Source organism: Eublepharis macularius, chromosome 9 (genome assembly GCF_028583425.1).
Source record: "Eublepharis macularius isolate TG4126 chromosome 9, MPM_Emac_v1.0, whole genome shotgun sequence".
NCBI classification, from domain to species: Eukaryota; Metazoa; Chordata; class Lepidosauria; order Squamata; family Eublepharidae; genus Eublepharis; species Eublepharis macularius.
In genome coordinates this window covers 26,169,510-26,193,924 of record NC_072798.1, presented here as the reverse complement: position 1 = coordinate 26,193,924, position 24,415 = coordinate 26,169,510, and the positions used below count along the sequence as shown (strand labels likewise).

Below are 24,415 nucleotides of genomic sequence, written 5' to 3'. Positions count from 1 at the left end.
GGTTTTACAGCTTGGCTCTCCATTACAGCTGCAAGACCAGGACGCCTACATTTCCCATCAAAACTTGAGGGAAGCCGACTAGTGTCCAACCTGTGTAAGACGTCACTTGTAGTTTGGCTCAGAGACTCCCAATTTAAGAACAGGACTCAGAAATCAGGTCTCTTGTAAGCTTGTCTCTCACATTCCCCCAAGTTTCAGGTGACCTTTCCATCTCTAAACAAGACACTACTTACAACAGCAACAACATTCAATTTATATACTGCCCTTCAGGACAACTTAATGGCCACTCAGAGTGGTTTACAAAGTATGTCATTATTATCCCCACATCAAAACACCCTGTGAGGTGGGTGGGGCTGAGAGCTCCAGAGAACTGGCTTCAAGTGGAGGAGTGGGGAATCAAACCCGGCTCTTCAGATTAGAGTCCCACGCTCTTAACCACTACACCAAACTTGCATAAATATCTCTATGTGCCAGTAGCAGTAGTAATTTCTGAGAGCTGCTGCAGGCATCCACAATTGAGGAGGCTCCTTGCAGTTCTCCTTGCTCTGTAGAAAAACTAAGAAGAACTTCTACTATTGCTGACTCATCCTTCTGGCAGAGCCTCACTTTCCTCCTTCCTATCTGCTTAGATTCTGTAATAATGGTGCCTAATAGCATCAGCAGGGGTTTATTCCCCTGCTCATCTTCCATCATGATATATGTCACCACCTGCTCACAATGTGCTTCTGCTGTCTGAACAGCTCATATAGGTCACTTGCTATGGAAATGAATACATGGACACAAAGCTGAAACAGCAACATTTAGAAACCTGTGGGAGAACCTTTCAACCACCAGGGCAGTTGTGAGCATCACCATCCGTCAATAAAAAGTCTCCGAAAGCATGTTGGTATAAATTGCTGAACTAGAATTTATCAGCAAATTTTGTTCCCATTTATTTAGATCTCATTCAGGAGGACCCTGCTTCTTTCCCGCTCAATAGTGGTAAATTAGCTTAGCATAGCTCTCTAGCTATCACACTTCTATCCTTTCTCCATTGAGCTCAGGGCAGGATACATGGATTTCCTCCTTTTCCCATTTTAGTTCCCAAGTACCCTTCTAAGCTAAGAGAAGGGTAACTGACCCAAGATCACTGAGTGAGCTTCATGGCTGAGTGGGGATTTGAATCCGTTTTACCCATTAAGAGTCTGACACACTGAACACTAACTAAGTTGTTTTTGCAGATAGAAGCAACAAGTATTGCTGCTGTGAATGGGTCATTTCTAGTATAGATTTGAGCTTTGAGAGTATATCACAGACATATCCGAGCCCTTAAATTTTTTGACCTTTTGGCCCTTTTTTTCTCCTCTGTAGCACTGTATATAGGTGTAGCACAGTGGCTCAGAGGATGTTATGACTCTCACCTCTGTCACGAACTCACTGGATGGCCTTAAGCCTTGAATATCACTTGCAGGGTATTTCCACATCCCAGCTGTTCTTTATGGACAGAATGCAGACAAAAGTGGCCTTTGGGGACACTGTCACCTGTACAGTGGTGAGCAGTGCCTCCGAAGTACAGCCAATTAGGACTTAAGGCTTTCTTTCTGGAAACCAAAAAAGCACCCAGGGAAAAAACAACCACAGAAATCTATGCATTTTGCCATTGGGGTGATTACATAAAATGGCCTTACACTGAATGGGACTAGCAGCCCATCAAGATTGGTTTCGTTTACTCAGGCTGGCAGCAGTTCTCCCGGGTCTCAGGCAGAGGTTTTTGACATCACCTACTGCCCGTTTTTTTTTTTTAACTAGAGGTGCTGAAAATTGAAGCTAGGCGCTTCTGCGTGCAAAGCAGATACTCTGGCACTGAGATATGACCCCCGTCCCCAGTCCATGGAATATATAGCGGTATGAAAGCTCCCCAGGAGAAGACTGATCCAGGGCATCATTTTAAGTGCTCTGGAGCAATAGAGCCCTTCCGGACAACCTTAAGACCTTTCCCGACAAACTTGGAGAATATTTACCTCACCAGAGAGCAATATGTTTGTTGGTTAGGAAAAATACCTCGTATCAAAAACATAAATAATCATCCATTTTAGATGCTTTTTTCTCTCAGTGTTTTCTTTTAAAATTCATGAAGGTTTATGTTAGTCGCACCGTGTCTTGGATTCACACCCTAGCTTTTGAGATTCCAAATGGGAAAAAAAATCCCTTTGTCAAGGAACCGTACTGATATGAGCTATTCAACGTGCAAATGGGGGAAAGGTGACTGCATGTAAAAGGAATATTCTTCCTTGCTTCAAAGTGTGTTCTCAAGCTCTGGATGTTTTAGTACTGTGAGCCACAATGATTTATATATCCACAAGTTCACATTTGTGGGACTTTGGATATCCCAGGATACATTGGAATTTGGCTTGGGATAGCAATTATATCCCAAATGCCGTTTAGTAGTGGGGAGTGCCATCAAATCATACCTGACTTACGGTGACCCCTGCTGAAGTTTTTAAGGCAAGAGACTAACAATAGGTGGTTTACCATTGCCTGCCTCTGTGTAGTAACGCTGGTCATCCTTGGAGAGTTCCCATCCAATTACTAACCAAGGCCCATCCTGCTTAGCTTCTGAGATCTAATAAGATCAGACTTGCCTGGGTTATAGGGTTGCCAGCCTCCAGGTAGTGGCTGGAGATCTCCCGGAATTACAACTGGTCTCCAGGCCACAGAGATCAGTTCACCTGGAGAAAATGGCTACTTTGGGGGGGTGGACTCTATGGAATTATGCCATGCCAAGGTCCTTTCCCTCCTCAAACCCCACTCTCTCCAGGTTTCACCCCCCCCCCCCGCCCCAGATCTCCAGGAATTTCCCAACTTGGAGCTGGCAACCCTACTGGGTTATCCAGGTGAGACCTCCAAATGCAATGTGTGCATATGTGCTGTCAAGTTACAAGCAACTTCTGGTGACCCCAGCAAGGAGCTTTCAGGGCAAGTAAGAAGAAGAGGTGGTTTGCCGTTGCCTTCTTCTGCAGTCTTTCTTGGTGGATCCCCATCCAAGTACCAGCCCTGGTTAGCTTCTAAGATCTGAGAAGATAGAGCTATACCATGCCACCTTCCCTCCCCCTAAATACAATAGGTGTAAGTTATTTTACAATGTTGTTTGAGGGTTAAACAAACCTCTTATTTACGATCTGATGAGTAAAATACTGGGATTCCTTACTGGCTGCTTATATGATCAAAACAAATTAATATCTACAAAAGCAGTGCTGAAATGCTAAGAAGATAACAATGATTGTCTAATAATGTTTGTGGGCTGAGGGTTGAACTTCATGCAGCTGACAAGTGGGCTGTCATACATGAAGTCTTATATGACAATAACAATGCTGTCCTAAACAGAGCTACACCCCTCAAAGCCCATTGACTTCAATACACTCTACTGTCATTACTTCTTCTGGGCAGCCCAAGAGGATGACAGAATTTGATACTACCAGTTTGTTTAGGTGGCAAACCTCCACTCCCATAGTGGTACCTGGACTAAATACTTGGGGGGGGAGGGAGACACCCACTACGGTGATCAAACCATGCCTTTCCTTTTTCTCTTTGGCTGCACTGTTGGTTAGAGATGGGCACGAACAGAAAAAAAATGAACATGATGTTCATTGTTCGTTGCCATTCACAAACAGGGACTCACGAACAACCACTAACATGGCCATGTTCACGAACATGTTCGTGGGGGCCAGCAGGCTCTCCTCCAGCCATCATCCAAGTCAAGGTCCCCACTGCACCACTCGCAGAAACCTGACCTGAGCAGGCACCAGGAAATGTACCAATAATAAATAATAGCTTGGCCCCAGAGCCTGGCAGCAGCCCTGGAACCTGAAGGGGTAGATCCCTACCGCACCACTCCCAGAAACCTTATCTGAGCAGGCAGCAGGAAAAGTACCAATAATAAATAATAGCTTAGCCCAGAGCCTGGCAGCAGCCCTGGAACTTGAAGGGGTAGATCCCTATCCCACCCCACACAAAGAAAATGCAAAATCAAAAAGAGTCCAGTAGCACCTTTAAGACTAACCAACTTTATTGTAGCATAAGCTTTCGAGAATCACAGTTCTCTTCGTCAGATGCAAATGCAAGCTCCAATGCACTCTATCAAAATGCCAACAGTAACTGTCTCTCCCTCTCCACTGTCTGCAAAGTCAGAGCTGAGAGCCCTCCTCCCCCCTGTTTGTTGCTCCCTCGTTGTAACAAATTTGGAGCTCCACACTTGAAGACCTGCCTATCAAGCTAAATTGGGCTTTGGGGTTTCCAGGGCAACAGCAGGAGTTCAAACAGAGTTCAGACAATCCCTGCCTCTGGTTGCCAAGGGAATTGATTGTAGGTGTCAGGCTGTCTGGCTTGACGAACAGCAACGAACAAGGCTTGCAACAACCACCTGTTCATTTAGAATGGGGCCTCATGAACAGCTTGTTCGCGAACAGCAGATTGGGCTGTTTATGGCTTTTTTTTTGTTCGTATTGCTGTTCGTGCCCATCTCTACTGTTGATACCATGCTGCAGTTGCAATATAGCAATCCAATTGCAAATGCTCACTGTTATGCCACACAGAATGCAATATCCAAAAACTTGTAGATGTAACTCTTGATTCAGTTGCTTTTTTTGTTAGCTGAGCGTTCCCTTGCTAATGTCCTTTGCCAGTGTTGCTCGTTTACAAAAGTTGCAAAGTGAAACGGCAACATAAGCATATGGCCAGCAGGAATCAATGCCTTCAGAATTATTAACTGAGTCCCTAGCTGCTTTTACTCCCAGTGCTACACAGTGTCTTTAATCCAGAGCTGCAGAGAACCACCATGGTGTCTCAGAAGAACATTCCTTCAGCTCCCTCTCACACCACTCAAAGAAGGGCTACCATTCCCCAGTCAGGGTGGGGAATCCCCTTTCTCAAGCTCCTGTTGTCTGCTGCTGCTTGAGCTTGAGATCCAGGTTCAAATCCCCGCTGTGCCACGGAAGCTCATTTGAGACCTTAGGCCAGTCACTGTCTCGGTCCAGCCTAGCTCACGAGATTGTTGAGAGGATAAAATGGAGGGAAGGATAAACAAAGTACCCTGCCTTGAGCTCCTTGGAGGAAAGACGGGACAAAACTGTACTAAATAAAGATATTGCCACACACCCCTATTTTATCTTCACAACAACCCTTTGATGTAGCTCAGATGGGTAGACAATGACGGGCCCAAGTTCCCATGTCCCCTTCTCTTCTCATTTATAAATGGGCTGCCAAATGAATAGCAGTAAACCAGGGGTACCTTGCCAGCCCCCCCGGGCTCTTAGAGTGGCCAGGACCCCAGAATGTTCCCTCTGGGCACTCCTTTCGGCGGCCCTACATTGAGCCTCTCTTGCTGTCTTTGAACTCCTATCTGCCTGTTAATGCAAAGCAAAATATGAAAGAACCATATTTAAATGGAAGTTACATTTATAACCAATTTAGGTTTAACATTTAAATTACAGAGGTGCTTTTGATACTATTTGTGATCATCTACAGTCATTTTTTTATGTTGTTGTTAGGTTATTATTACTAGTTTCGTAAGCTGCTCTGTATTACTGGAAGCCTTTCCCCATAATGTTTGCTTTCTGACATTTTTGCTTAGAACTCAGCTAAAGAAACAACAAAATAGCTATTGTGAATATGTTCAATGTGGGTTTGATCGAGTTATAACTATAATAAAATGTTATACCGACACTATGGCTGTGCTGAATGTGTGCCAATGAAGAAATCAGCACATTTTATGCAACAGAACTGATTGCCAAAAAAGAGAAGACACCTTACTGAATATTCCGATTGCATTAATGCTGTTTGAGTCCCAAGTCTCCCCTTGGTAGTTTTTGCTTCTTGACAATTGTGATGATCCAAAGGGTTTGTGTGCATGTGGTGTGTGCACACATGTACAACCTGAGCTGAGTTTAGCTATGGCCAGGGCTTTTTTCAGCTGGAATGCAGTGGAATGGAGTTCCGGCACCTCTTGCAAATGGTCACATGGCCGGTGCCCCAGCCCCCTGATCTCCAGACAGAGAGGAGTTTAGATTGCCCTCCACGCCTCGTGGGGCAATCTAAACTCCCTTCTGTCTGGAGATCAGGGGGCGGGGCCACCAGCCATGTGACCATTTTCATCGCAGGTGATTTAAACTTAAAAAACTCCCCCCTTGTTCCAGCTGACCCTAAGTGATGTCATTGTGTGGTCCTGAGTTCCACCACCTCTTTCCCCAGAAAAAAAGCCTTGGCTATGGCAATAAAATCATCTGGATCACAGAAGCTCATGCTGGAAGAAATGCTATTAGTCGTTAAGGTGCTCCTGGACTTCTGCTTTCAATCAAACCATAGGGCAGGGGTGGGCAAACTGCGGCCCACGGGCCACATGCGGCCCGCTACAGAGTTTTTTGTGGCCCACCAAGACAGTCAGAAAAATCCGCCTTGAACCGAGATTTCCTTCTAAAATTAAATGTGCTTGCAGCTATAGATGATATGAAATTAGCACAATAAATAAATTGAATAAAACGACCACTATTTAATTTAATTTATATTTATTGATTTTTATGATACAGTTTATACCTTTTCTGAAATGCAAAGTTAACTAATGAATGCAATCATTTTAAAAGGTGCGGCCCTCTGCTAACCTCCGCTCCCACAAAGTGGCCCCCGAGCCAAAACAATTGCCCACCCCTGCCATAGGGAGATGTGACCTGGGAGCTCATCAAGGTGTTAGAAATTAGCCAGAGCCTTAGAATAGATATCATGATAAATTTGATTAGTTCATCAAGGAATAGTTTATAATGCCCCGTCCCTTACAGCTGAGGGATTCTGTTAGAATTTTCAATGCTGCTGTAACAAATTCTGGGAGATTTGGGGGGCAGTGCCTGGGGAGGGTAGAGTTTGGTGAAAATGTGATGTCCCTTCTGGGTGATTCAGTAGGCTGTGTCCCCAAGTCTCTATGGTCTTTACCGTAGGGACTAGGAGAATTTCTTAGAGCATCACTTTGTGGAAGCCATATTTAATCTTGCTCCCTAGTTCCTCAGGGGTGGGAAATTGGGGCTTGGGCTAGGTAAATGGGAGGCATAGAGTCAGGTGGTAACATTACCTGCTTGAAACCAATAGGAACTTAAATCATGGAAAAGAAAACCTAACATAAGTTATAGTACATGACATATTGATGTAAGTCCTATGCTGTACTAAGCAGAATTGCACCCTTAGTCTGCTGAAGACAATGGACAGCGCTGTTAGTCTTAAAATTTAAAAACATTTAAAATAAAAAGTCCAAGGTTATCCTTCATTTTGCTAAAGGGCAGCCCAGCCCAACCATGTTCTGAGCCTTAGATCCTGCTGGAATGAAAAAGAGTGGAACAACAGAGATGGGGTTAAAGTTATGAACACACCTAGTTGTGGTAGTGAGACTTGGGTGAAACCCAGCATTCAGTTCTCTGGGTTTGGGAGACCAAATTCTGGGTTTGGGGCAGTGTTACTCTTTCCCCTTCCCTAGGGTTGCCAGGTGCCCAGTGGTGGTGGGCAAACTCCTGGCAGCTTGCCCCTCTTCCCACCAATTGCTGGCTATTGGCAGGAGACGGCAGGCCACCTGGTGATTGCCCACCAGCAGCAGGCAGCCTGGGCAAATAGGCATGCATGTACCCCCAGTCCCACACATGATGATTTCTCTTCCGGAAGTGACATCATCACGTGGGGGCGTTCTGGAAGCAACGGGTCCAAAAGTGTGAGGCGTGGGGCTGAAAGTGATACCGTTGCTTGCAGGTCTGGGAGTACCATGCTCCTCTGTCCTCCTGCTGATCACCAGGGAGATCTGGAAACCCTGCTTTTACCCCATGACTTGGGAGGGGGACAGTGTTTACCCCTGATCACCACAATACCACTTTTCTTCTTATTCCCATCCTGCCTTTTATTGATGGCAGATAATTTGTTGATGACATCAGAGTACTAAGTCTGGCAAGATGACAAAAGGGGTACCCATCTGGATAAGCATAGCCATCCAGAGGACAAAAGGCCAAGGACAGTGGGGGCAAAGTGGGGGCAAAGTTGTGGTGAAATTAAGAGGCAACCAGAAGAACAAAGGGATTCCAAATAGCATTGAAACATTATGAATATTCAATGAGATGTACCTTTTGTTGGCAGTTAGTTTTGCTGCATTGCTGCAAATGTCAGATATTATTTGCTGCACCTTTGGATTCTGATGATATTTCTTAGTGGACCATCTTGAAACTTTATGCAAAATGGAAAAAAATGGTATATACAAAAATGTTAAAAGTATGGCTATACCACCTTTCCACAGTATATAAGCTGTCCAGGGTGGGGTAGATAAAATTTCCGATGCCTTTTTGTGGTATATCAATAATCTCAATTTCTTGATGACATGCCTGTTCCCTTTGTTCATTCATATCCTTAAACATAGGTCTATCTGCAGTGCAATAGGGATACTGCTTGGGAGTTTTGCCTGTGCATTGATGTCTGATTGTGCCTCCTTTTCCTTTATTAATCCACAGAATGCAAAAACAGCAAGGACAGTGTCAGATATTTACAGTCGTTCTCTTCACATTTATTGTCCTGCTAGCAGCCGTGAGCACTACTGAGGCTGGCAAAAAAGAAAAAACAGGTAAGGTGTATTGATTACATTACATGTATATATAAATTTCAATTCAGTTATTTCAATTCTCCCTCCATACCAGTTATCTAAAGCACCTTAAGGTGACTCAGAGGGTCACAAAGATGGAAATATTAAAAAGGTCATCAAGTTTAATGTCCTTTCATAAGGAAAAACTGTGGCCAGTAGCCTAGAGATAAACCTACACAACTTACAGTACATTTTGTCAGAAAAAAGAGTATTCCAAAATATCTGCCAGCAAAGTTCTAAGGTTGCAATTCTATGCATGTTGGTATGGGAGAGCTTCCTATTGAATTCACTTCCAGCTAGACACGCATAGGATCAGAATGTAAAACATATCTTCTAGCCATTGCACTGTACTGGAGACGTCATTGTCAGATCTCAGTATCAGGAAAGACCCAGCATTAAGGAGATTCTAGGGAGAACATGTGTATTGATGATGATGCCCAAATATTCCACACGTCCCGGCATAGTGCTAAGCTTACGGAACGAGAGCGTCTTCCTGGCGCGATTTCTGATGTCATTGCGCCATGATTCCGTTCTCGTGGCGCGATGATAACAGAAATCATGACAGGAAGACGCCCTCATTCCATGAGTTTAGCACTATGCTGGGATGTGTGGAAACGGCCTAGGTGGATTTTGGAAATGAACTCCTCTGGTTTGGAAATCTTGAGCCCCTTATGAAATGGGCCTAGTGTTGCTAGGTTCCTACTTTGGATGGGGTATCTCCCATCCCTGGCAGGAAAAAAAAGACTGTTTTGGTACTTGAGAAAGGTTGGGAGATGAAGCAAGATTGCATGGTTCCCCCCCCCCCTCCCCATGCTGTGGACCTAATCAGGATTGGCCCTTGCAGCATTTTTTTAAATGGCCAAATTCTTCTGTAAAATGGCATTGGCTGCCTTCGGCACCATTTTACCCAACTCAGAAATGGCCTCAGGGAGCCATTATTTGCCCAATGGCAAAACTTACATGTTCTGACACACAAGTTTTTTCGTTGCAGCTCCACAAGACTGTCTCAGATGAAGAAAATGAGGTGGGGTGAGCCTAGGGTTGCCCGGTCCCCTCACCCTCCAGACAGGAGGTGAAAGACCTGGCTCTTACCACAGTTCTCACCTCACACACACGAAGTGTGCAAGCATGCTCCCATCCTGCGCGATGATGTCGCTTTGTGCAGGCCATGTGCCGACTCTGGGAGTGCTCCTGCATTCCACAATGGTCTGGATCGGGTTGCTGCAAAGCACGAGAGCACTGCTGGGGAAGCATGATGGGCCCTGGAGTGCTTCTGTGCTCTACAGTGGCCTGATTTGGACTGAATCTGGGCTGATTCATGATGAATTGGGCTGCTGCAGTGTGCAGGAGTGCACCACGCTGCTGGGGAACACGCCCTGGGAGGCACATTCCCCTGGCTTTTCCCCTGCCAGCCAGGTAAGCGGGGGTGGGGGGTGGAGGGTGGGAATGGAGGATCCCCTATCCACAGCAGGGGACTGGCAACCCTAGGTGAGCCTTATGCACCTTGTCCATGTGCACCATGCTCCCAATCTGGGTGGACTCTTGTGCGCCTGGGGGGCCCAGAACCCCAGAATATGTCCTTGTACCATGTGACTTAGTCAACATTCTAAGGATGGTAAAACCACGGGAGGTATATTGAAGTATTTTAGTATGGGGCAATTTGCTTTGCGCCTTGATCAAAGCGTTTCTGATGGCCGAGTTGAACTTCATTCACAATCTCTTCTCCTGGGGCATATTTGACACATGTAAGATTGTCAGATGCTTTGTGTTTTGTAAGGAAATACAGAGAAAACATTAACTTTTTTTGACAAAGTGACTGGGGACTTGCTGAACTGACAAGATGCTGAAGCTACGTTTCATTGCGAATGGCAAGACAGAAATTAAGTGTAGTGGAAGCTGACAGTCTTGGAGTATACAGGTTATAGCAAGAAAGAAATACAACCTTGAACCTACTAAATTACCTGACTCAGTAAGGTTTGGGTAGGGCCACATCCTCAAATTGGGTCATAAGAGAGAGTATCAGGTAGATAACCAAGTTAGTTTGTAGCACAAAACTGGTTTCTAGTAGCACCTCCAAGACCAACACAGTTTTTCAGGCAGATATACAACCACAAACCAAAATCTTTCACAATATACAGGAAATATTCTTCCCACAATCTCAGTCTTCCATAGTTCTGTTAATGAACACACGACCTACACACATCCGGTTGTAGCATGCGTTTCAATGCCTTCCTAAGAGTCGAGTTTCACAAGTTGCCTGTGCACAGCAAACATACAATTTATAAGCCTCCTTGTGAATTGAGTTAAAGCATTCAATCTCTCCTTTAATGCGTTACTGACTGAGCCGCTGGCAGACCATGCCCACTGTAAAGTGGCCTGGGAGGTTTTTTCCTCCCAGGCCCACTCCCTGGACCTTTTCCTCCTGCCATCCAGGTGAGTGTTGTCTGGGGCATCGGCTGGGAGCGAGGATCCCCCACCCCCACTGGGGTACCTAGCAGCCCTACCCATTTACTTCATGGGGCTTACTCACAAGAAAATGTTTTTAGAATTGCAGCCCTGGGGTTAAACACTTAAATTATCTCCCATCAAAAGAAGTGTTGGAGGCGGGCATGAACTGAAATATGAACCAAAGTTCGTCATGAACCAAGCCGGTTCGTGGTTTGCAAACTGGCAGTTCATGGGAGCTCATTTCTCACAAACTGTGACAAATTTTAGTCTGGTTCATTTGGTTCTTATTTTGTTTTGTCACTGCAGACAGCCTGGCACTGATCAATCAGTTTCCTAGGCAACCAAGGGGGGAGTTGGGCTCTCTGCAGACCTTCTGCTGACCCAGAAGTGACATTTTCATGAACTGAACTGGGACAAGTTCATGAAAGTTTATGGTTCGTGAAATGTGACGAACCATGAACTGCATGGGTTCGGAATTTTCCCGGGTTTGTGCCCATCTCTAGTTGGGATACTTTTCAGTTTATTCATTCTGAGGATGTGGACAGAATCCTTGGAGGTTTGAGGCCTACCAGCTACTTGTTTGACCCCCTGCCCTTCCTGACTAATTAAATCTGCAGGGATGGGGGTGGCTGACTGTATTCAAGAGGTAATTCTCCCTCCTTGAGGGAGGGGGTGGTTGCTCCAGCCTTGAGAGTGCTGTGTCTTACTATTATATTTAAAAAGTAATTTAGTATTAACAGTAAAGATGATTTAAAATTCTTCTTGTTGCTGATTTGACCACAGTAGTTACATTTGCTGGTTTGTTGTGTGAATTGAATCCCTGGTTGTTTATTTTTGCATCATTCTATTTCATTAAATGAATTTTCTTCTAAAGAGTTTTTCAATGTTATCTGTACATCACTAAATCAGAACAATACATTGTAAGTATAGTACAGTGTTTTTTGAAAGTGGGTGTCATCAAGTGGGGCTTTTGCCAAGCAGGGCTTCTCATTGGCTGTGCAGATTTTTTAAAAGATGCCTTAGCAGCCCTGCTACCACAGCACAAGGGCTTTCACTGCATGACTAGAAGTCAACTGTGAGTATGCAAGATAATAGTTTAAAGCAGTATGTTCCTTTTAAAAGACATTGTGTTAAACAGAACTGCTGCCTGAAATGCTGGAGTTACTACTAGAGTTAGACATGACTTCACTCCCTGACATTTTGTGGTTGGCACCACTTCCTGTGGCAACCATTTTGTGCTTGTCTCTGCCTCTTATGGGAAACATTTTGTGGTTGCGCCCACCACCCTGTGTCAGAATCCCAAAGGTACCCACAGGCTCAAAAATGTTGGGGGTCCTTGATATAGTATGTTTATATATGATGTACATTGTATATGTAAATACTATATAAACTGTACATGAATATTCTACAACACATGTACTCAATACAAAAACAACCACAAAAAACAGAGAACTAAAACAGTTGAGGTATCAAGAAATACAAAAAAGAAAGAAATGAAATAGGGGAATATTTATTCCTCCCTCACTATGGGTTGGATCCAGTCTATGGGCCAAGATAGAAGTGGCGAATTACACTTGAATGGCAAGTGAACAGACTCACGCCGTGATCGAGTGGAGTGCAAGTGAACAGGGAGGAATACACGTGAGTCTGTTCACTTGCCATTCAAGTATAATTCGTCACTTCTAGCTTGGCTCTGTGTTTTTCACTAATGGAAATAGAACTGAAATTTCTGCCAATTGCCCCTTCCTACTTCAGATCCCCAATTCCATTTCATGCCTTTCTTGAGGGTTCACCATCTCCCAGGAGTAGCATTTTGAGGAGATCAGTGGACTGCTGTGGGAGGCAGGAGGGTTCTGTTCTGCTGGCAGTAACACCTTCCATTTGCAAAAACTTAATGGTCTGGAGTGGACCCAACTCTATGTATCTTCGTATTCGAAACACTGGTCAAGATGATCTTCTTATTGTAAGTATGCCCTGACCTTTCTTTCCTTGTTTGGTCCTTGTGTGGGTCTTTCCAGAGAAGAAGGTGAAGAAGTCTGACTGTGGGGAATGGCAGTGGAGTGTGTGCGTTCCTACTAGCGGAGATTGTGGGCTAGGGACCCGCGAGGGAACTCGCAGTGGAACAGACTGCAAACAAACTATGAAGACCCAAAGGTGTAAGATCCCCTGCAACTGGAAGAAGCAGTTTGGAGGTAATGTGCATTGGGACTGGAATAACCACTATGTTAAGGATTATATGAAATCGAGCCCCATTTCTTTGGGTCTTGGCTGTGGCAAAGTTAAGTTTGGCTTGGCCAAAGACTTTATCTGTACTTTTTGGGGGGGGGGGGGGGGAGAAGAAGACTCCCCTTCCATGTTTCCTTTTGACACTGACAGTGCAACCCTAAACACAGTTACATCCTTGTGTGTGTGGTGCCGTCAAGTCAGAGTTGACTTATGGCAACCCCTGGTGGGGTTTTCATGGCAAGAAACTTACCAGAAATGGTTTGCCATTGCCTGCCTCTGCAACCCTGGCCTTCATTGGAGGTCTCCCATCCAATTACTAACCAAGGCTGACCCTGCTTAGCTTCTGCAATCTGACCAGATCAGGTTCACCTGGGTTATCCAGGTTAGGGCAGTTATTCCTTATATACCCATTAATGCCAATGGGCTTAGAAAGGTGTAACTGCTGAGAATTGCACTGTTGAAGTATCATTGGTTGCATTCAGACATCATGATAAACCATAGTTTGTTTAAACTGGTTTGTGAAAGAAATTCCAATTAGTCTACTTGTCAGGAATCTATTGAAGGAATTACAGTTTAGAGGCACTCTCTTATATTTTACAGTGTGAAGGAACCGGCAGTTTTGGGGTTTGCTTTATGATTAGAACAGGGCTTAGGGACTCCTGTACACAAGGGTGGCATGTCTTCTGGACCCTAGATGGTTATCTGGGGCACCAGTGATGGAGGGTCGACATCCAGCCCTGTTGCCTGCACGCAGCTGCCTCCACTGGGCTTCCCCCCCTTGCTGCAGCATTGTGGTCTGCCCTGGAGGCACCTGTGGTCTAGTGGGCAGTTGATGGGGAGCCTATTCCCTCCTTCTCTCCCTCTAATGGCAGAGCAGAATGGACCCGGCTCTCTCACTCCTTCCTGCCTCACCCGACCATGGGGGCAGGACAATGAGGTGGCTGGTGACTTCCTGCAGTGATGGGTAGAGAGAAGAGGGTGGACACCATCTTGCCATGCCTTGGCTTCTTGCTGTGGTGTAGAGGGAGGGCGGGTGCTACCCTGACCCATCTTGCTGCTAGAGTATGAGGAGGGCAGGCAGTAGATTCTTGTTGTGGTGTCAGGAGGGAGGAGGGCTGGTCCAATCTTCCCACTTCCCTATATGGGGGGAGGACAAAAAAGGCAGTCACTATCCTCCCACCTCCCTGCAGTACAGGGAGTATGGGACTTGGGCACCTTAGCCTAGGGCACCCAAAATGCTTGGGCTGGCCCTGGCTGTACAAAGTATGTTAGTTGCTCTTCTCATTAACACTGTGGCAAACCTTTCCTCATTTGTCTGAGGACCCAAAAATATTATGAATAACACATTCTATTTTCTGAGTAAAGCTTCATGCTTGTCCTCTGACTCCTGGCAAGGGGACATCTTCCTGTACTACAGTCTCTGTGGCCAAACAACTTTGAGGGATAGTGCTACTCAATGACTGCGAGTTTTAAATTCAGCTGTCACATTACCTACAATTAATGCAAACTAACTGTTTGAAATCCCAGTCTGGTGCAAATGAACAAACTGGTTTGTGAGCCCACCTGTATTTACATGTCACGACTAACCAGAGTTTGGTCAACCTATGGTTTCTAAACCATAGTTTATCACGATGTTTGAATGTAGCCATACTAGCAAAGAGATAGTAAATACATTTTGGAGTCATATTTGTGGTAGCATTGGAAAAAACAAATGCACGTTTAAACTCCATTAATCTCTCCAGAAGTTGAAAAATGATCAGAGCAAATACATTTTTAAAGGTGGCCATATTAGACTGACTGGGTTAATTAGCTCATCAAAGTCATAAGGACAAAGGGGAATCTCAAGCAACAGTGAGTGAATCTGATGAGATAGTTAAAAGATAAAATAAGTTTGAAACATAAATGAGAAGCAGCAGTCTGTTGCCTGCATTTGCAGCAATTTAGACAGCACAGTCTTATTAAATTAGACCTTTTATCCTTATGGAACTTCATGAAGCTGATGCATTTTCTTTTTTACAGGAAACACAGTGGAGGGGGGGAGCTTGGTGAAAACAGTATTAACAATATATAGTTCTCTAGCAAAATACAGGTATATGCAGAGAGGTGGGTAGGCTGATAATTCAGTTTCATGTTCAGAATTAATCATTAACATTCCGTTTTTCAGCACAGTGTTTTTTAAGGTCCTCACAGCTGATTCAAATATTGAGAAAAATAATACAGTATACTTGGTAGGGCAGGAGAAAGATGTCTAGCAAAGTTCTACTCTCCGTTACATTCTGAGGTTAAATTGCAGAACAGCAGTGTGTTCCATGAGCATTTACTAGATTTATTTCGCATATATTATAATTAACAATGATACATTTCCATATGAGGAAGAGTCAAATCTGGGACTCCTAACCGGAGACAATTGGCCTCTGTCTCTCCAAATATCCCCTTGATTATGGGGAGATAAACTGACGCGGTTGTGCGAGCTAAGAAAAACTGGGAAACTTAGATGTGCCATTTGTTGTTTGGCTGTGGGACATCACAATGGCCGCTATTGCCTAGAGTTCCCGTTGAATTTCACCTAAAATGAAATTCAACTTGAATTGGAAAGATCTTGTTCAGGAACAAATCTATAGAATTTAGGGAGGAATTTAAGAGAATGTCATGACATTTGAGGAATCTCTTGGGGAAGGGAGGGGGGAACGTGCATCTCAGTATGATCTTGGGATCAAGTGATTTTTCTAGTCTCCAGTATTCTTCTCTCTGTGTTTTTTATCTCTTCTAATTCAATTAAATGATGTGACATCATTGTAGGGGAGAGTTGCCAGGTCTTAGGACCCTGGGAGTTATGGGAAGGAGCCTGGAAGATAAGCGCTGGGGTGATAGTTTCTTTACTTGGCGTAGTAATGATAGGACCTAAAGATTCCTAGTGAAGGAAAGAGATAGCAGATGGCAAGTTGGGGATGGCTGTGCACTGTGACCTAGGACTGTAACTTGATGGGCATGGGAGAAAAGCTAATAACAGAGTTCTCATAAAGCTAAGCAGAAAATGTTCTGCATTTTGGTTCCAGCTCCTCGTCCTTAGATTTCCTTCTTTTTCTGACAAATCAAAAGGAGGCAAACAGTACCACTGTAAACAGAGTTACGCCATTCTAAGTCCATTTAAGCCAATTGGCACGGAAAGGAGTAACTCAGCTTAGGATGGCTGTCTCTGCAAAACACTGAAACTTCAGATTAGAGCCCAAGAATTGTCAGTCCTATTCTGGAAACTGTGAATTCTGCAATTTGCTCTGGTTTCCTTAGCAATTCTGAGATACAAGCATCTATTCAGCAAAAGCTGTTTGTATAAGCTTGTGGTGCTCCTCGAATAGGTGCTGATGCAACCCCATCTAGAGAACTGTACATGGCTGAGTGCTGTATTTCAAGAAAGACACTGAGGATAGAAGGTTCAAAAGAGGCCATAAAGATATATTGCGTAAGTGAAGGTTGAAGGAATTGGGCATATTTAAGACCAGGGGAAAGAAGATTTGCACAGCAATCCAATTGACTCAGACTGGAGTAGCTCTGCTTAGGATTGCACTAAGTGAACTAATCGAATATTGAAAAGGCTGCCTTGAAGAGGAAAAACACCAGCTGCTTACTCCTGTTCCTGCGAGAATGGCAGAGATAATGAGTTCAACTTATGGTAGCACAAGCTTATGCTAAGCAACCACATAACAGAGCACTGGGATGACTTGCCATGGGAAGTGGAGGAAATGCAACACAACTTGGAAAGTTTTATTTTAAAAGAAGTGAGAGAAGACCTGTAAGGTATGGGCTGGATCCAAACTAACGTTTCTATGGGTGGAAGGATTTCCACCCATGGAATATGATTTTCCTGTTTCCTTCCTCCTGCGGAAGCCCAAAATGCCTCTGAAATTCTGTTCCTGGAGGTGCCTTCTCTCCAAAGGACAGAATTTGGGACTGTCACAGAAGGAAATAGGTGGGAAAATTGCCGGATATGGGTGGAAATCCTTGCACCTGCAGAAATGCTTTAAGAAAAGGTCTGCCTACTGCTATATGACTCCTGCTCTGTATTGTCATGTTAATGGAGGAAGAGGAAATGAAAAGTTTCTGCAATCTCACTGCCAAGTGGGATGCCTTCTTCCATGTGGACCTACCCAAAGTTTGAGCTCCTCAGAGACTCTGTTGTTAGTTCTTGTGCCATTTCTAGTACAGTAAGTGACTACAGGTAACCTGGCCTGTGGAACTCCCTCTTCAGGAAATCTGTTTGTCTCTTAGGGGAGGGGCCATGTGGCTCAGTGATAAGACGTTGGTTTGGCATGCAGAAGGTCTCAGGTTTAATCCCCGGCATCTCCAGTTAAAAGTATCCGATAGTAGATAATGTGAAAAGAGGACAGGGAACACTACTGAGTTTTGTGGCAAGACTGGTTGTGTGCACCAAAAAGTATCTTGTATGATTTCTCCACATTCTCGATAAAATTGCAGTTCTCCATTTCCCCAACAATATTAATGAAATTTGATAGAAATGCTGCTGTTAAAACTGGTGCCTGTTTTTGTGGCAGTTATATATAAGTCTGTTAAAGATGGCATCTAACATTAAAATGGCATAAAATTGGCATTAAAATGGGATAAACAAACAAAAATGAGGAATTTGCCCAGGGTTGAGGCTGGATGTATATGGTCTTTGCAAACATGCGCAAAACTTTAAAGTATTGTAAACTTGCATACTCAGAAGTCCCTCAAGAGGCTGCATCTCACTTAAACACCTCTGCCATCAGAGTTTTTTCATTTCAACTTCCTTTGCTTTCCTTTGCCTATTTGCAGTTAGCATCTTAATTAAACTGTTATGTTAAATCATGTTAGCATTGTAATTATCTGCCCGAGAAAGCGAGATGAACAATGTGTCCTTTTCAGGTTTGTGAGATCCTATGTGAAAGTCATTTAAGGAACTACGTTGCTTTTGCCTTGCTCACATGTTGACAAAATTTCGTATGTTCCTTTGTGTATTGCAGCAGAGTGTAAATACCAGTTCCAGGCATGGGGAGAGTGTGACCTAAACACTGCCTTGAAGACTCGAACTGGGAACCTAAAGCGAGCTTTACATAATGCAGACTGCCAGAAAACTGTCACCATCTCCAAGCCCTGTGGGAAACTTACCAAACCCAAACCTCAAGGTAACATTTATTTGGAAACTAGCATCATGGGACCTCTTCAGCAATTAGTTTTAGCTATAGTGGGGTTATCCAACTATCCATGGACTTTAAAGAGTGTGGCTTTCCTGCTTCCCCTTTCTTCTGAAGTCCACTGAGCACCCCAGTTTTGTTCCTGGGAATTACCTAAGAGCCAAGCTACAAGTGACGCCTGACACAGGTTGGACACTTGTCAGCTTCCCTCAAGTTTTGATGGGAAATGTAGGCATCCTGGTCTTGCAGCTGTAATGGAGAGCCAAGCTGTAAAACCAGGACGCCTACATTTCCCATCAAAACTTGAGGGAAGCTGACAAGTATCCAACCTGTGTACGGCGTCACTTGTAGCTTGGCTCTAAGTCTTTGGACTTCCATGGTTGGATACGTGCTGGTATTTTCAAACCTATGCTATGCCTGCCTATGGAGAAAGACTTAGTCTTAGGGCTATCAACTGATTGCCTTAACAGTTTGACTTTTAAACAGTTAATTAATAAATTGAGCAAATTTAAATTTTCTTGTGTATCTCAGGGTATGCTTTGAAGGTACATGATGCAGCAACTTTACTGTAGCTAAAGCAAGTTTGGACCAAGTAAGCATAGGGGAAAAACCAATACAATAAATGCAATACAATAAACAAAAAGGACCATAGGGGAAAAACCAATACAATAAATACAATAAAAACTGAGAACTTGTACTTTGTATGCACATATATATATGACTATACAACAACGCAACAGTATACATAGAATCTTATTTATGACAATGAATGAGATGAAGGGAGATAATGTTCAGAATTCCACAGAGGACTTTAGCTGCAATCTGATTGGAAATATTGGGCTTCGACTTCAACTTTGAAAGGTTCAGCTTCCATTCAGACTCTCCCCGCAAGATGAATCTCAGCTGGAATCATATTGAAAAAGTTGAGTAATGTCTTCAGACTACAACTTCAACAGGGCACCATTCTATTTACATTTCAGCATAAGCCTTAATCATGAAGTAAAGGAGAAATGGCTACAGAAAAACACAATACAGTCATGTCTGATCAATTATTTTCCACAATGTTCAGCAATAAACTCATTATTAATACATGAAAAAGGAATTTCATGCTTTAACAAATTCATATGTAGGGAGTATACATAGACAAAGAGTGAATATTGATGTTGCAATTATTTGTATCCTGCCTTTTTTCCACCATGGAACTCAAGGTGGAGTAGATAAGTTTCTGTGTGATCTCCCATCCTGGCACTTAAGAACAACAACACAGATTCTAGACAGATTAGTGCTCCATTCAGAGCAGTGAACAATGTCAGTATTATTATTATCCCCACAATACAGCCGGGGAGCTGGGCTGAGAGGAGTCGCTTACCCAAGGCCTCCTGCAGAGCTCATGGCAGTAGTTGGATTTGAACCTGTAGAGAGCTGATTCACATCCCAACCACTTAACTACTAAGCTATGCTTAGATTCAACAAGGTAGCTGCATGATGTGTCTTCAATTCAGACCATTCCTTGAGTCATTGTCTCCTTTTCTCATGGTCTAATGCAAGGTATAAAACATTCCTCCAGTGAGGGTGCGGATGGCCTTGGATCCAACCTATAAGAGTGCCTAGCATTTGCAGTTGCTTTGTTAATCGTCGGATGATAGTAATGGTGGTAACATGTCTAGAAATTCTTTGAAACAGCAGTTTGGGAAAATGTGAACTAATTCAAAGCACAGCATCACCTTTGAAAAGATGAGCAAAGGACCCAACAGCGAAAACAGCCTGAACTCTTAGGCTCTTTTCATACATTACTCAGTTGAAAAACTGGCTTTGCCAGTAAAAGCGCATCCAACAGAGCCACAGCAGCCTTGGCTACCTAATGATTAGATGTGTATAGCCCATGTTATTCAGTGTGGGTAGAGTGAATATGCCTGGTAGGGGAATTTGGGGTTGCAGTGGCATGTTCTACCCTGACCTCTGTACATTATTTGAATGTACATATAGCAAAGTGTGTGCTGCTAGGGATTGCTTTATAGCCTTCTCCAGACATTCAAAGGGATTAGAATGATCATGCAAAGTCATGATCCTGCCCTCCTACGTGCATTCGCTCTGCCCCCTTTGAACATCGGAAGAGGGCACGTGCGGGTAGGATCATGGTTAACAGCAGGATTCCTGACTCTATGGAGACAGCTGTATGAGCTTGGGGTTAGATCCAGCAATCTGTCAACAGAAGGCAAAGCTTAATATAGATGTTTGCTGCACTCTCCTCCTCTAACAGACCTTTCAGACCCCATAAAGTGCATTCAGAGCCTCAAGGGACCCATGTAATGGTCATGCAACCTAGGTGAGTGCAGTGAGGAGGAGGAAGCATCCATATCATTCCTTTTCTCTTTTCTGTCAGCATTGCTGGGAAGAAGGACCTACACGGCATGTCCTACAACTCTAGAAGTCACCTTTCCAGAGATCAGTATGGACTGCTGGGGAGAGGGGAAACCAGCACAGATCCATGCTGATGGATCTCTGCAATCTCTATCCAGATCCATGCTGATGGATCCACAGTCTCTATCCAATGAAAAGCACATTGCTCAAGGCAGAGCTTGCAGCTTAAATCCTTTACACATGTTCATTTGACCCACAGGGAATGTCTGAAACGAGCTGGGGATGCTCATATTTGTAAAAGTAACTTGGTCTCTAGGCCTGTGGTTTACCTGTTTTCCCATTGAACTTACCTTTTAAAAAGACATTTGCACTTGAATTAACTTTTATTCTTCCTAACATGAAGTGTATCCCAAATTAAAGTAAGCCATAAGTGAGTGCTCATCAAATGATCCAGCATGATTCTGTAAGTGGCAAGAGAACAGAAAATAAGACGATGTGCAGTCAGCACATGTATGTGTTTCTTTTAGCGGAATGATTTGCGATGTAAGTGCCATACACAGAGCCGCATGCTCCATCATAGGCATACCTGTGCCATTCCCAGATAAATTTGTTTTCCTTGTAACTAATTGAGTCTTTTAATGAACTCTACAGCTGCAGCAGGTGCTGTGTGTGCTGGAAAATTGATAGTGGGAGCTGAGGCTGTGTGGGGTGCCAGTGTGCCTAAGACAAGGGATCGGCCTCTCTCATAAAAGGTGCACTGCATGACTGGTTGTTTACCGGTTCAAATTTGCTGCTGTTAACTCAAAGAGCAGCAGAGTCTAATCAAAATACTAGGGTCTCTTGTTGTGGATAATGAAAAGAGCACTAGATGGCAATAAAAGGGGCAGAAACTCTTTAAATCAGTATTTTTTAACAATATCTACCTTCAGGGAAACCATTTCTTGTCCACTTTTTTACTAAGGAAACCCAGTTTCTACTACCTTGTAGCAGAAACTCCCCTTGGGTTCTAATGCTGCCAACAGGCCCAGGTAGAGCCTGGAGTTCTCCTAGAGTTACCACCAAAAGGTTGGGAGATTGCTGGAGATCTGGAGGGTAGAGCCTGGGGAGGGTCAGATTTGGGAGGGGAGGGATCTCAGCAGTGTATAATGCCATAGACTCCAGCTTTGACAGCAGCCATTTTCTCCAGGGGAACTGATTTCTATGGACTGGAGATGGGTTGTAATTCTCGGAGATCTCCAGCCACCATCTGGAATTTGGCAACTCTACTTGGCGGGCACTAGGATAATTTCTGGCAAGTGCCATGGCTAGGGTTGCCAACCTTCAGATGGTGCTAGAGATCCCCCAGGGTTGCAACTAATCTCCAGACTACAGAGATTAGTTCCCCTGGAGAAAACAGCAGCTCCGAAGGGTGGACTCTATGGCATTATACTCCACTGAGGTCACTCTCCTCCCCAAACGCCATCCTCCTCGGGCTCCACCCTCAAATCTCCAGAAATTTCCCAACCTGCAATGGTGCCCTTCGGTGTCACATTGGGGACTCATGGACTCTATGGTATCGCATCTTTGCTGCATTCCCTTTCTTCCCTAAACTCTGTCCTCCCCAGGCACTGCCCCCAAAGAGTTTCCCAAGACAGAGATGACAAAACTAATTTTCTCACTAGGGTTGCCAGGTCCTTTAACCTCCCAGCGGAAGGGGGAGACCTGACACTTACCCAGGTGATCTTCTTGTATGTGTACAAAATGCACACATGCTCCCTCTGGGCATGACAACAACACTTCTGGAAGTGACATCATCACAACCGGTGGGACTGTGCCCACTGTGTGCTAGGCCAGAAGATTTTTTGGCCCCTGAGCCTCCCCCCCCCCCCGGGCTAGGTGAGTGGTAGCAGGAGGCAGAAGCTTGGGGGCTTTCCAGTGTATTGCACTGAGTGTCACATGTATGACTATCTGCCTTCTGGTCAGAAGTCCTGGATGTGTGCTCGCTGCAAGGAGCTCCTGGTTCTCAGGGAACGAGTACGTACCCTTGAGGCCAAGGTGGCTGACCTGGAGAAGCGGAGACAGTTAGATAGGCACGAGGACAAGATTCTCAGGGACAGGATAGATGTGTCCCACTCTAAAAATGGCAGCGTTCTTGTTGTCAAGGAGAATGAGGATCTTGTGGAATCAGGGCACTGTACTGAGGATAAGGGGAACATGCCCTCAGAAGGGACCTCTTCTTCAGTTGGTGAGCAGGTTTCCTTTCGCATCAAGGAACCATCCCTGGGTGGGGCGGGAGGGAGGCTCTTGGTAGTTGGTGATTCGATCCTTAGACAAGTAGATAGCTGGGTGGCACAACCGCGTTCTGACCGTATGGTGACTTGCCTGCCTGGTGCGAAGGTAGCGGACATTACGCGTGTTATAGATAGGCTGGTAGATAGTGCTGGGGAAGAGTCAGCGGTCGTGGTCCATGTTGGAACCAACGATGTTGGGAAATGCAGTCGTGAGGTCTTGGAACAAAAATTTAGGCTGTTAGGCAGGAGACTCAAGGCCAGGACCTCCAAGGTAGCCTTCTCAGAAGTGCTACCTGTTCCACGCGCAGGGCCAGAGAGACAAACGCAGATCAGGAGTCTCAATGCGTGGATGAGACGATGGTGTAGGGAGGAAGGGTTCAAGTTTGTTAGGCACTGGGATTCTTTTTGGGACAAGCGGGAGCTGTACAAGAGAGACGGTCTCCACTTGTCCCGAGAAGGAACCCGGCTGCTGGCACTTAAAATCAAAAAGGTGGCAGAGCAGTTTTTAAACTAAATGCTAGGGGAAAGCCGACAAGAGATAAAGTGTCTCTGGTTCAGGATGGTTCATCTCAGAGAGATGAAGGGCTAGGTATAACACTTCTACAGGGAGATAGATTAGAGTTGTCAACTGAGATGGAGACAAACAGTGCAGATGACCTAACTACGTCTCGAGGCAAAGTGTGCCGGGGAAGTTACAGGTGTTTATATACAAATGCTAGAAGTGTCCGAGGTAAAATTGGGGAGCTGGAATGTTTAGTGTTGGGCGAATCCATAGACATTGTGGGCATATCAGAAACTTGGTGGGATGAGGAAAATCAGTGGGACACGGTGATTCCTGGATATAAATTATATCGGAAGGATAGGGAGGGAAGGGTTGGTGGTGGGGTGGCTCTATATGTCAGAGAAGGTATACATTCCAGTAAGATTGAGAAGGTAACTGAATTAGATTCGCTTCTGGAAATGCTATGGGTTGAAATTACGGGCCCAAATGGAAACTTAACTGTGGGAGTTTGTTATCGCCCTCCAGATCAGAAAATAGAGGAGGATTATAAAATGATGACAGGATTAAAGATGACTGCTAAACAAAAAAACTGTGTTGTAATGGGTGATTTTAACTACCCACACATTGACTGGGCCAATGGGTGTTCGAATCGGGGGAGAGAAAGTGAGTTTCTAGACTGTCTCAATGACTGTGCTATGGAACAGATGGTTACAGAACCTACTAGGGGAGAGGTGATCCTGGATTTGGTCCTCGGTAATGCTGAAGACCTGGTGAGAGATGTAAATGTGATTGCACCACTTGGGAA

At 44.5% G+C, this 24,415-nt stretch overlaps 1 protein-coding gene across 2 annotated transcripts in view; it reads left to right on the top strand.

The window, feature by feature from the left end:
- PTN (pleiotrophin) overlaps nt 1-24,415 on the top strand; it is a 127,930-nt gene that overhangs the window by 81,962 nt on the left and 21,553 nt on the right. The window contains exons 2-4 of one of the 2 annotated variants that reach the window (XM_054988919.1): nt 8,505-8,614; nt 13,099-13,272; nt 18,310-18,468. In XM_054988919.1, the coding sequence (XP_054844894.1) occupies nt 8,506-8,614; nt 13,099-13,272; nt 18,310-18,468 (442 nt within the window). In that variant the 5' untranslated portion in view covers nt 8,505. Of the gene's footprint in view, nt 1-8,504; nt 8,615-13,098; nt 13,273-18,306; nt 18,469-24,415 lie in introns of both variants that reach the window. The other variant, XM_054988918.1, reaches the window with a different exon arrangement.